General features: G+C 52.1%; 2 protein-coding genes across 2 annotated transcripts in view; both read left to right on the top strand.

The window, feature by feature from the left end:
• LOC137201944 (keratin, type II cytoskeletal 6A-like) overlaps nucleotides 1-10,582 on the top strand; it is a 49,084-nt gene extending 38,502 nt beyond the window's left edge. Inside the window, 5 exon segments of the mRNA XM_067696650.1 lie at nucleotides 8,255-8,419; nucleotides 8,548-8,673; nucleotides 9,177-9,429; nucleotides 10,088-10,281; nucleotides 10,283-10,582. Of these exon segments, the coding sequence (XP_067552751.1) occupies nucleotides 8,255-8,419; nucleotides 8,548-8,673; nucleotides 9,177-9,429; nucleotides 10,088-10,281; nucleotides 10,283-10,567 (1,023 nt within the window). The 3' untranslated portion in view covers nucleotides 10,568-10,582.
• Nucleotides 4,615-6,968, top strand: LOC137202681 (keratin, type II cuticular Hb4-like). Its single transcript, XM_067698589.1, is given in 2 exon segments — nucleotides 4,615-4,620; nucleotides 6,408-6,968. Coding segments are annotated over 2 exon segments (567 nt in total).
• Nucleotides 10,583-13,351: the final 2,769 nt, after the last annotated feature.

Genomic DNA, 13,351 nt, shown 5'->3' with positions numbered 1-13,351 from the left:
CGGGCCTCGGAAAGATCCCCAGAGGAGGGGGCAGGCAAGCTGGATCCCAAAGGCCAGCAGGACTGAGGGGAAGCAAGGAAGCCCAGCAGGGGCTCCACGCTGAGGGATCAGCAGCTGTGAACCAGAGTGTGCAGCGTCAGACGGGTGAGGGCCGGTGGCTTTAGGGATGCACATCCACACCCGGGAAGGAGGGGATGGGACAACGGGGGCCTCATGGCCTCCATTCCCACTTGAAGCCCTGTCACTCTGGATCTGGCCCTAGAGCCAGCTGAGCTCCTTGCTGATTAAGCACTCAAAGCTCTGAAAACTACAGGAATGCTCGGCCTGCAGTCAGCAGAAACAGAGATGACAACAGGCCACCCACCTCTGTCCCAAAGATGACTACCCAAGGCCCAGGATGCACCCCAGTGGAGTAAAGGAGGAGGAGGAGAGAAGATTCCCCCACCCTCACAATGAGGTGGGCTTGAGCCTGGCGACCATCCCTTTGGGAATTCCCATCCTAGAGTGGCCCAGGCCCCAGGGGAAGGGAGACTTGTCTGGAACCGTCCACTAGGCAGACTCATCCCAGTAGTGAGGGCACCCCAGCTCAGTCCTGGACATGAGCTACAGGCCCCGGCGCATCCCCCTCAGTGCTGTGCAGCCATGCCCCCATTCTCCCCCTCTCTCCAGGGAGGAGGTGACTCTAGGCAGGCAGGACAAAAGTGCCTCCCGGTAGTTCCCTGGGCGGTTCACCTCCATTACCTGGGCAAACATCTGAGTTTCTCCCAGGACCTACCCTGCACCTATAGGGAGGATCAGGCCCCGCCCTGCCCTCGGAAGGAAGGGGGAGCTGACTGCTGGAAGCCAGAGCCTCCCTGCATTCCACTCGGCCTCGGGAATCCAAATCCCAGCCCTTCCCAGAGCGCCCCCGTGAGGACAGGTGGGGAACAGCCCAAAGAGGCCTGGGGCAGGTGGGAGGACCCTGAATGAAGCCCCTTGTTTTTGTGTCTGTCCCCCCGAATGTCTCCCATTTCTTGTCCCTCTTCTCTCTAGGAGAGCCTTCCTTGCCCCACTGTGCCCTCCCTCAGATGCCCTCTGCCCTTCCCCTGGGTCCCCCAGGATCCCTTGCTCATCCAAGTCCCATCAGCGGCCCCAGGTGGACCCACTACCGCCTCTCTCCCCTTGGGGCTCGGATTGGGGGAAATGGCTGCAGAAATGGAACTGGGGGCAGAGAAGGGGAACTTAGGATCACTGAGTCTGGTAAAAGGAAGAGGGCTGCACCCAGCAAGCATCCCAGCACCTAATCTTGATGTCGGCTTACATCACACCCAATAAAGGTTTGTTGAAGCAAACCGACCTGCACGCCTGCGAGCAGGTCACCTGTCACATTTCACCCTGACAGGTGATAACTGTGGGCAAGTGAAGAATTTGGGTTAAACCTGAAAAAAGTCATTCTGCCTGAAAGGGTGGGGACGGGCTCAAGCAAGAGGGGTGCTTTGACTCTCCTCGGAGGTGTTAGGATTCTATCCTAGCATCACTAGTCTGACAGGGCAGAGGGCTCTCTCCTCATCGCCCCCCTCCTTCTGCTGGGGGACCCCTGAGCTTCCCTTCCCACCAGGGCAGGTCTCAGCGTGAACACCTCCCGGTGAGTGCCTCTCTCCTGTGCAAACTTGTCCCTAGGCAAAACGGAAACATCTGAAGAAGGTGGCTTTAGCAAAGCCTTCTCACCATCTGGATTTCCCTGTCACCCTCCTCCCCTCCCACAGGCATGCGCGCGCACACACACACAATCACACACACACACACACACACACACACACACACACAGTGCAGTCACTGTGCACCCAGGGTTCACAGGCTCTGCTCAGCCAATCAGGATGGCCCCTTCCCCTCCCATCCCCTCCTCCCTGCCAAGCCCTCATCAGCAGTTCCCCCTCCGCCCCAGGCAGTTAGCATCGAGATGAGCCAGCAAACTGCCTACACTAGCTCAGCCAGCAGATCTCAGGATTACATCCAACCCAGCTCCCAACAGGAAGCAGAAACTGTCAGAGCAGCAAAAGCCCCAGCCCGGAGTTTCCAGGACAACTCCCCTCTCCCCACCTGCTGAGGACTGTGTTTTGCATTGTCTGATGAAATAATGCCTCAGAAGTATAAACTGCTGATGGCAACAGCCCATCTCAGAAAAGGGGTTATGCGTGACTGGTCTCAATTACCGCCACCCCGCCTGGGCTGTTAAGGTTGAAAGAAGCTGAACCACAGGACAGCCCCGGGAATGGCTGGTGGGGTAATGATGCCACAGCCACTGGAGTGGGAAGCAGGTGGGGTGCTGGACGGGAACAGAAATGACGGCTTACCAGTGAAAGGAGGATTGTGCAAAAGAGAGGGGAAGAGGGCAGAGAGAAAAAGAGGGGGATGGAGGGGGGAAAGAAATGGATGACAATAACCACACCAGGCTCCACACAGCATACACCCCAAACATTTTCACATGTAACCCGCACATACTGTGCAGTAGGTATAATTCCATTTTACAGATGAAGAACCTGAGGCTTAGAGAGGTTAAACAATTTCCCCAGCTCATTTGTATACCATGGAGGGCGAATGTTGCACAGTGATAATAAAAGGCAAGCAGACTTTTAGTTGGGTGTATTGTTGTTTTTAAGTTCTCTACAGACACGCACCCCTGACTGCCTGCATCCAGGGTGTGCCACTACCGTGCCCTTCCCATGCCACTGCCCAAGGTCACACTGCTGACTGATGGCAAAATTGGGACTGAACCCAGTTCCATTTGACTCCAAGGGCTGTGTCAAGTCTTCTGTTCCCGGCCTGGCACACTCACTGGTGTCCTCTATGCCATCCCTCCTGCTCCCCTCCCCTTTTCTCCTCCACAGGGGTCCCCCATCCCCTTCCCAGTCACCTGGATCCCCTTGCCTGGCCTCAGTGGAGGGGGATGCCCTTTCCTCCAAGCAGCCAGGCTCACACCCCAAGAGGCTGGAGCTGGAGGGCAAACTGAGCTCTTGGATTTCTGCACCATCCTCCTCAGGGTCATTCCTGTCCATTTTGGAGACTAGAGTCTCCTCTTCCTGAAATACTTACAAAGGCAAATGCCCAAATTCCTCTTCTTTCACCCCCTGTCCTTTCTCCCTTTTTCCTCCTGCTTTTAATCTTTGCGGTGTCTTCATTCATTCAACAAAACCATATAGCATGCCTCCCCCATGTCCCCGTTATCCTAAGCAGGAGACACAGAGGAGGAAAAAAACACACAACAGTGCCTGCCTCCTGGAGCTTATATTCCAGCCTGGGAAGACAGGTGATAAACAGGCAAACCCGTGCAGGAAAGGACCTCAGACTGTAAGCACTGCTAAGGAGAAGAGGAAGCGGGGAGGGGGAATAGAGAGTACACAGGGGAGGGGGCTTTAAGGAGGGGGCGACCCATGAGCAAAGAACTGGAAGAGTTGAGGGACCCGGCCATGTAGCCATTTGCAGGAAAAGAGTTCCCAGCAGAAAAACAACAACAACAACAACAGCAAATGGGAAGGCCTCTGAGTAGGAGTTTTCCTGCCTGTCTGATGGACACACAGGAGGCCAGGGTGGCTGGAGCAGGGTGAGCAGTAAGACGGATAGAGGGACGTGAGGTCAGTGAAAGAGGAGAGCAGACTAGGTAGAGTCCTGTATGGCATTTACTCTGAGTGGGATGGGAAACCACCAGAGGCATATGAGCTTAAAAATGGCATGATCTGACATGTTTTTAAAGGACCCTTCTGACTATGGTGTTAAGGAAAGTCAGATGGGCAAAGGAGGAAGCAGGGTGACTAGCTGGAAGGAGACTTCAATAGACCCTGTGAGGAGTGATGGGCTCGGACAAATATGGTAGCAGTGGGGTGATGAGAAGTAGTAGGAGTCCAGGTATATTTTGCAGGTAGGACTTGCCAATGGATTGAATGTGTGATATGGAACAAGCTGAGGAATAAAGGATGACTCCCAGATTTTTGGCCTGAGCCACTACAGGGATAGTGAGCCTGGCAAGTGGAACATATTTCATAGGAACAATCAATCGGGAGAACAGCTTTGGATAGATGAAGGCTGAGATACTAATCGATATCCAAGTAGAGATGTGGGGGCTTCCCTGGTGGCGCAGTGGTTGAGGGTCCGCCTGCCGATGCAGGGGACGTGGGTTCGTGCCCCGGTCCGGGAGGATCCCACATGCCGTGGAGCGGCTGGGCCTGTGAGCCATGGCCGCTGAGCCTGCGCATCCGGAGTCTGTGCTCCGCAAAGGTAGAGGCCACAACAGTGAGAGGCCCGCGTACCATAAATATATATATATATGTGTGTGTGTATATATATATATATATACACATATATATATATGTATATATATATATGTGTGTATATATATATATATATACATATATATATGTATATATATATATATGTGTGTATATATATATATATATATATATACATGTGGGGCACAGAAGGGATGCCCGGGATAGAGATACACCTTGGCAGTCATCAGTGCAAAGATGGTATTTAAGGCATGAGGCTGTATGCTGTCATGAAGTGAACAAGTATAGATAAAGACATGAACAGGTACAAGGGCTGAGCCCAATGATGCTGTGGTGTGTAGAGGTCGGGGATATGAGGGTAAACTGGTTGAGAAAACTGAAAAGAAGCAGTCAGTAATATGTATAGAAAATCAGGAGAATGTGGTGTCTGGAAACCAAAAGAAGAAATTGTTTTAAGGAAAAGGGAATGATCAACTATGTCAAATCCTGCTAAGTTAAATGAGAGCTGGGAATGGACCAGTGATTTTAGCAACCTGGAGGTCACTTGCAACCTTCACAAGAAGTATTGTGTTATTATTATTTTTCTGCTTCTCCCTTTAGACATACACCTGATAGCTGGGGCTGTATAAAACAGTAGTAAACTAGGAACAGAGGAAAACTTCCTCAACTTGACAAAAAATATATATAGCTACAAAAAAACTACAGCTAACATTGTACTTAATGGTAAGAAACTTGAAGATTTCCCACCAAAAATCAGGAATAAGGCAAAGATGCCCCCTCTCACCACTGCTTTTCAACATCAAACTGGAAGTCCTAGCTAATGCAGTAAGACAAGAAAAAGAAATCAAAGATATAGAGATTGGGAAGGAAGAAAATAGTGAAGACCTGAGATGGTTAGCTCCAGAGAAAAGCACATATCCCCTTCCAAGTAGAATCCCAAGTGAGCACAAGTTCCCCCAGGCACAGACGAGTAGGACAAATCATGTCACTCTCTAGAATAGAAAAGGCAAACATCTGTCTCTGGGTCCTGAAATACTTGCGATATTGATTAACAATGATAATGATAGCCAGTGACTTAGAACTTTTCATTTCCTACCCAGATGCTTATTGCTTGGTTTCTCTCCCTCCTAACCAAGGATTCATCAATAATGCAAGGAACCTGCATAGGCAGGACTATAGATCAGCCCTAATGTGTATTCTGGGGGCTCAAAATCATGTGGTTAACTTTCCACACAGATACACGGCCAAATCATACAAAATTTTGGCCTCAAACTATGCCACAAAAGTATTGGTTGGTAGAAGTCCTCAAGATTAATCTCCCCCCAACACCAGGAGGATAGAGACCATCTTTTTATCTCTGTACCCTCGGCACCAAGCACATTACCTGAGAGAGAGTAACTGGTAATTGTCAAATGAATAAATGAACGTATGAATGAATGGATCTCCTTTGAGTGTCTCAGATCAGACATGTATCTACACTACCCCAAATGAGCTTTAGTGACGATTCAATTTTTATGTAAACAGCCAAATCAGATCATAAAGGTTAGATAAAACACTGCAAAATGTTTTTGGACTGTTTAATCCATCTCCAGGAATGCAACCAACTGTATTCTCACCATATCATTTCTTACTTAGAGCTATGAAAACCCTGCCTATCTTCTGCACACCCCCATCTGTTGAGGGGGTTATCTGTATAGCTGCATCCCTTGCAGCCTCTTGCTGGAGCAGTTACCATCCTAACATTCTGGTGGCTAGCCACACTTACTGTGGAAAGTCTATTGGATTTATGACCAAAGCAAATTAAGGTCCCCATAATGGCAACAGTGGTGGACTTGTGGAAAAAGTAGGACCATAATGTTTACGTGTTTATATGTTTTTAATGTTTATAGGTTCGATGTTATGGCCCTGATTCTGAGGAAAATAGGTGTGTCTGAGATTAGCTCATTGTGAAGGAGGTTACAGGCTGGAAGATTTTCTGCTAACTACCCAAGCTCATAAATGCTTCCAAAGGGCTTTTTCCATTTTTAGGGGGCCAATCCTCAAATCCCCACACACATAAAAGTGCTTAGAGGGCTCCACCGGCCTCAGAGGGCCTCCCAGCTCCGGCTCCCCCTGCTCTGCAGTCGCTGCTAGCCTCTCACCCAGGACACCGTCACACCTTGCCGCTCCGACACAGTCAGCTCTGGTCGCCGTGTGGGCAGCTTCAGCTCTTGCTCAGCAATGCCCCCCCAGAACCTGAACCACTTCCGGGCCAGCTCTGTCTCCTGCAGGAGTGGGCCCCGCTTCCAGGGTCTTAGCAGCTTCGGCAGTGTCATCAGGTTTGGATCGTGCTCACCCCGGATAGTAGCTGTGTGCCCTCGGCCCATCCGCTACGGAGTTGGCCTTGGTTCTGGCAGTGGGATGGCCTTTGGCTTTGGTGATGGGAGTGGTGCTGGTCTGGGGTTTGGAGCTGGCAGTGGCCTCGGCCATGGCTTCGGCGGCCCTGGCTTTGGCTACCAAGTTGGAGGAGCTGGAGTGCCAGCAGCCCCGTCCATCACAGCAGTGACTGTTAACCAGTGACTGCTGACCCACCTCAGCCTGGAGATTGACCCTAATGCCCAGAGGGTGAAGAGGGATGAGAAGGAGCAAATTGAGACCCTCAACAACAAATTTGCCTCCTTCATCGACAAGGTACTTACGACAGCTCAACCTCTGGGTCTGGGATGATGCGAGCTAAATGCACTGAGATGTTCTTTCCCTTAAGAAGAACGGGTCCAGACCTAGGGCATCGACCTTGACCCCAGATCCTTCAGGCACCAGCCAAAGGCATGGCGGTATGATTTCCGGGTCACTCTGCTGCGGAGCCAGGATGAGCCCGAGGAAGCACTGCATAGAGGGATAGATTAAGACAGTGGTGGTGTCTTCTGGGGGAAGGAGGAACATCCAGCCAAATCTGAAGGCATCTGAACAAACTAAGACCTACCACCTAGTCGCTTAGAAATATCTCCCAAACAGGCTAGAAACACTAACACCTCCACCAGGTGTTGGCTGGTACAGGTTTAAGAGGTTTTATCCTTTGAGATCCTCATGCTCTCTTTGAAGTTTCCATGGTTTCTGAGGCTGAGTGGCCACACCTATTCAGGCTTAAAGAAATGGAGAATGGAGTTGAGTAATTTTTGTACAAAGCAAAGAATTCATACCCCTCCCCCTCCTGGGTTATCCAGATTCAGCTGAGTCACCTAGATTGAGGGAAACAGTAGGGAATGACCACTGGTGGTCACTGGTCTTCAGGCTGATGAGAGGAACAGAGAGGTGGAACTGACACAGCCCCAAACCCCAGACCGTGTCTCCATGAAGTGGGGATGCTCTATTGTGTCTGAGATTGGAAACTCACCTCTGTGAGCTTCATTTCACTCCGAAATGAGGGGTTGGAGCAAATGGCCTCTATGTTCCCCTCCAGCTCTATAAGTCTCAGCTGATGGAATTTCTGAGGTGATGGGTATGAATTATGACCTGAGAATTCCCACCTCCTAATACCACATCCCAGCCCAATGTACTTTACTCTGCTCCTCCTTCCCTGCTAGGGATGGCTGAAATCAGTTTTCAGATACAGGCAAACCCCAGCTCAGGTAGAATCGATCTCCAACTTCCCAGTGAAGTGATCCAGACTGGCACAGCCACTGTGTGGATAAACCAAAGAAAGTTTAAGCTTTAGCATGGTCTCGCTCCTCTCCGCCAAGTCCTTAGGCTCCCATGGTTTTAATAGTCACCTAAGAAGTTAAGATGTTAAAGGAATGTCTCCTAGAGTATAACAAGGGTTTAAAGTCAAACTGAAATGGTTCTGGGCCACCTCTTTTTCTTTGCTTTTGGTTTGGATGATCTGCCCCATTGCTGTGCTCTGAACAAACAAGCAATGCTCTCTCCCCCGACTCCGCATCCTGGGGACCCTGTGGCAGAGCCCCGGGCACTGACGGGACTCTGAACCCATCTGTCTCTCTGATCCTACAACACAGGAAATCCAGTTGCTGCAGTCACACATCTCTGAGACCTCAGTCATCGTGAAGATAGACAACAGCCGGGACCTGAACTTTGATGGGATCATCGCCGATATCAAGGCCCAGTATGAAGAGACTGCCAGGCGCAGTCGGGCTGATGCAGAGGCCTGGTACCAGACCAAGGTGGGCAGGAGGGCACTGGGGAAAGGGTGTAGGCAGCCCCGGGGTCAGACTCATGGATGACAAAGTGGGCTGTGATCTTGACCCAATCTTCAAGCCCTCGGAATACCCCTTTCTCCCCCACCCGCCAGTATGAGGAGATGCGGGTGACAGCTGGCCAACACTGTGACAACCTGCGTAACACTCGGGATGAGATCAATGAGCTGACCCACGTGATCCAGAGGCTGAAGGCAGAGATCGAGCACGCCAAGGCTCAGGTGGGCGAAAGAAAGGAGAGAAAGCCCCACAGGGAGGACAGGCAGGGCCCCAAGCTTTGGGGAGCCCAAGTCTGAAGATGTGGGGGAGGCCACCAGGACCCAGAAACAGAGGAATAAAAGAATTAGTCCAGGAAGACTTCCTGGGGGAGGAAAATGTGGAACCAGGGAAAGAGTCTCCCATGTAGAAGGAAAGACCTGGGGCTGACTTAGAGGGGCAGGTGAGGCAGAAAGAACGGCTTTACTCTCTGGACCCCATTGGTCTTAGAGCAGCAGAAATCAGTAAGTGCAAAATCAGTGAGGATAGAAATGGAAGATAAGCAATGTTCTGCTCCCTGCTGACGTCAAACTACAGGATGACAATCCCTGGGGAAGCATCCTCCACAGGCTCCACCCCTGGCTTAGCACCATGCCATGTGCCCACTCACAGGGGGCAGAGTTTCTAGTCTGACCTGAGGATCCCCTAGTCCCTGCCAAAGCCCACCTGCAAACTGCCCTCCCCCCAGCACTGCAAGCTGGAGGCCACTGTGGCCGAGGCAGAGCAGTGGGGCGAGGCAGCCCTCAGCGACGTCAAGTGCAAGCTGGCGGAGCTGGGGGCTGCCCTGCAGCAGGCCAAGCAGGACATGGCACGGCAGCTGAAGGAGTACCAGGAGGAGATGAATGTCAAGCTGGCCCTGGACATCGAGGTCGCCACCTATAAGCGCCTGCTGGAAGGCGAGGAGAGCCACTAAGTGCTCTCAGTGCAGCAGGTGGGAGTGGGTCAGGAGGAACGAAGGACTACCTTTTTTTTTTTTTTTTTTTTGCGGTAGGCGGGCCTCTCACTGTTGTGGCATCTCCCGCTGTGGAGCACAGGCTCCGGACGCGCAGGCCCAGCGGCCACGGCTCACGGGCCCAGCCGCTCCGCGGCATGCGGGATCCTCCCGGACCGGGGCACGAACCCGTGTCCCCTGCATTGGCAGGGGGACTCTCAACCACTGCGCCACCAGGGGAGCCCAGGACTACCTTTTTGATGGGCAATGTGGGGACCGCCAAGGAGCATGATATCATTGGAAGAGAGAAGCCCTGTGGCTTCATGCAAGCTACTGACGCAGCTGCTGGGTAATCCAGATCGCTACCCGCCTCACTCAACCCAACCTGACTTTGGCCGTATATAAATGGTGGTGGACTTATGGCTATAGGCCAACACCTGGGGAACTGGCTGAATTCTTCCATTTTAGTCCGAATGTTTGACTTCAGTGGGGTCACAGCCTTTGAGACACCCAGACAAGAGAAGGGAAAAGTGGGTACTGACTATGTAGACAGTAGGAACTACTCGGACCCAGGCCACTTCCCCTGATGCCACCGCCCGTCCCTCCCCCCACCCCCAGTGGGAGGGGGAGGATGAGGCAGCCTCACTGAGGGTTTCATCCTCCCACAGCGGTGAGCAGCTCCCGGGGCGGCCCGATGTGCGGGCCCGAGCCTCTGGTCACCACCTGCAGCCTCTCCGGCGGCGGGGTCACCATCTCGGGCCGCAGCAGCAACCGGTCCAGCGGCTTCTGCAGCTCGAACGTGGGCGGGGCCCAGGTCGTGGGCGGTGGGGACCCGCTGAGCGCGGGCTTCCAGGGAGGGGAGCTCCGTGCTTGTGGGCGAGACCTGCGCCCCCAGCGTCCCCTGCCCGCTGCCCACCGAGGGCGGCTTCAGCAGCCGCGGTTGCAGCGTCCGCTTCGTGTCCACCACCACCTCGAGCCGAGCGCCGACCAGCCACCAACCAGGAAGAACCATCTCCACGGCTTCTGCTTCTGTCCCCAAAGTGCCCGGACTCTGGGCCGAGGGCGCTCTAGGTACCCATCCTGCCAAGAAGCCGAGGGCTGCTCTGCCTGGCCTGTGTCCTCTGGGGGGATTTTTTTTCACCACCTAAACGCTCCATCCACAGCCCCAGCGGACTGGCCTCTCCCTGACTCCCAATTTCCTTCCTTTGGGTCACTCCTCACCACCCAGCCCAAAGACCTCAAGAAATGCAGATTCAATACAATTACAAAAATCAGCATGTTGGTCCTAGCTTTGGATTAACTTAGAGAATGGAGAGCTGGCTGTCCACACAGCAGGTGTCCTCAAGCCACCGTCCTCTGCTTCCCTCCCCTTCCTTTCCCTGGCAGGAGAAGTTCCTTTCCTTCTCTTCCTGACCCAGAAGGATCCACCGTTTTTGGTGGGCCAAGCGATCCCAGAGATGGTTCTTCTCTGAGCGGCATAGGTCCTAGCTGCTTCTCTTCCTGGGGTGTTGGTGTAACCCTGGCATGCGAGTCCACGAGGTGGGTGAGTGCTGGTAGAGAGATGGACCCTGCAACACTCCACGCCCCTACTGGTGGTGTGAGGGAGGCCCAGCTCTGTTCACTGCAGGGGGGTTTATGTCTGCGTGCTCCAGGGAGGCCTGGGCTGGGGTGGGTGCCTGTCTGTACTGCTCTTTGTGTTGCTGGGATTTCAATAAACTTGCCAAGCTAGCATCACTAGGACTCTGGCCTTTCCTTCCCAATCACACTGGGGACGGGGGAGCTTGCCTCCACAGTGATGCACAACAAACGGTTGCTACTGTTTTGATGGTGATGGTGGTGGTGGTTCTAGTTTTACTACTAATGGAGAAGAGCTGTGTTCAGCTGCTCAGCCACTCCAGGACCAAACAAGGGTGGATACCGAAGTGTCAGCGGACTGTTTCCTGCGTCTGCACTGAAGCCCCAGCTCTGATCCGCAGGCAGGCGACTCCCTAGCCTTTCCAGCTCCGGCAACCAGGACTGAGCCTCTGCGGGGCTGCCTGTGGGGCTTTGCTGCCCTCTGCTGGCCACCAACTTCCCTGGAGACACCGCACCAGGGCATTTTCAAAGCACTCCCGCAATAGGATTTTGCGGAGGGAGAGGGGAGTTTTTTGTTTCGTTTTTTTTCCTTTTTTTTTTTTTTAAATCAATTTCCCTAAGTTTTTTTTTTAATTGACGTATAGTTGATTTACAATATCGTGTTAGTTTCAGGTGTACAGCACAGAGACTCATTTCTATATACAAATATATATATAAATATTCCTTTTCAGATTATTTTCCCTTATAGTTTATTACAAAATATTGAGTACAGTTCCCTGTGCTATGAGAGGGGAGTCTTTTAAAAACAAATTGTTTTCTCCCAAACTGTGTTTAGGACACAAACATTGCAACACTGAGTAGCAACTTTAGGAAAAGAAATCCACCCCCTCACTCACCAGCCCAGCACAGCACTGTTTTCACCATCCTGTGTCTCTGTCAGCCTGGGTTCCCACAGATGCTCAGAAAACCACAGGCTTGAATCAGGAAAGAGCCATGGAGGGCTCTGAGTGCCATGGTTCTCAAACTAAGTGCGCTTCTCAGGACTCAAAGGCCAGAGTTTCCCATCAGTGGCATTTAATGCCACACATAAAACATTTAAAGTATCCAAGACATCCATTCATTTACACAGTCATTCAGTCAGCAAGTATTTACTGGGCACTTACTCTATCCCCAACACTGTTCCAAGTGCTTGGGAACCATCAATGAACAAGATGGACAAAAATCCTGCTTCCATGGAGTTTATTTTGGGGTGAGAGGAAAGACTGATAATCATCAAGAAATAGAACAGACAGGCCAATTATAGGGTGTGCTAGAAGGTGTTAAGTGTTATGGAACAAAGAAATAGATCAGAGCAGGATAAGCTGGATGGAGAACGCTCTGGGAGGGAGAAGGCAGGTTGCCATTTTTAAAAGAAATGCCAGAGAAGCCTGTTTGAGTAGTGACGTTTGGGCAAAGAGCCACAGGTGACAACGGAGCGGGCCATGTGGCGGAGGGAACAGCATTCAGGGCAGAAGGGCCAGTCAGTGCAAAGGCCCTGAGTCAGGAGTGGGCCAGGTGTGTTTGAGGAGCAGAGGGAGGCCGGTGTGGGTGACGAGAGCAAGGGGATAAGGTAAGAACTGTAACAACAGGGACAGGCGGTGCGTCATTAGGACTTTTTTTTTTCTTTCTTTTTTTACTTTGAGTGAAATGGAGAATTATCGGGGCATTTGAGCAGAGGAGTGACACAGCTCAGTGTCTTAAGGGGATCACTGGAGTGGGGGTGGGCAGGGCAAGCAGAGACCAGCATGTCCATCTTTTTTTTTAAAATAAATTTATTTATTTATTTTTGGCTGCTGTTGGGTCTTAATTGCTGTGCGCAGGCCCTCTCTAGTTGTGGCAAGCAGGGACTACTTTTCCTTGCTGCGCGCGAGCCTCTCATTGTGGGGGCCCCTCCCACCGCAGAGCACGGGCTGTAGGCACGCCGGCTCAGCAGCTGTGGCTCGTGGGCTCCAGAGCTCAGGCTCAGTAGTTGTGGCTCGCGGGTTCTAGAGCGCAGGGTCAGTAGTTGTGGCGCACGGGCCCAGCTGCTCCGCAGCACGTGGGATCCTCCCAGACCAGGGCCCGAACCCGTGTCCCCTGCACCGGCAGATGGGCTCCCAACCACTGCGCCACCAGAGAAGCCCCATCATGTCCATCTTATCTGTTTGTATAGCTGGATAGACAGACAGACAGACAGATAGACAGATAGACAGGCAGGTTTATATAGCTGTTTTCCTCCTAAGATTTAGGGAAATGGTTCTACTGCTAAAGAAGAAGAGAAGGAGATGAAGGAAGAGAAGAAGACGAGGGAGGGGAAGGGAGGAGGAGGAAGTAGAGGA

This window comes from Pseudorca crassidens, chromosome 11, assembly GCF_039906515.1.
Source record: "Pseudorca crassidens isolate mPseCra1 chromosome 11, mPseCra1.hap1, whole genome shotgun sequence".
NCBI lineage: Eukaryota > Metazoa > Chordata > Mammalia > Artiodactyla > Delphinidae > Pseudorca > Pseudorca crassidens.
This window is presented reverse-complemented; position numbering and strand designations above follow the sequence as displayed.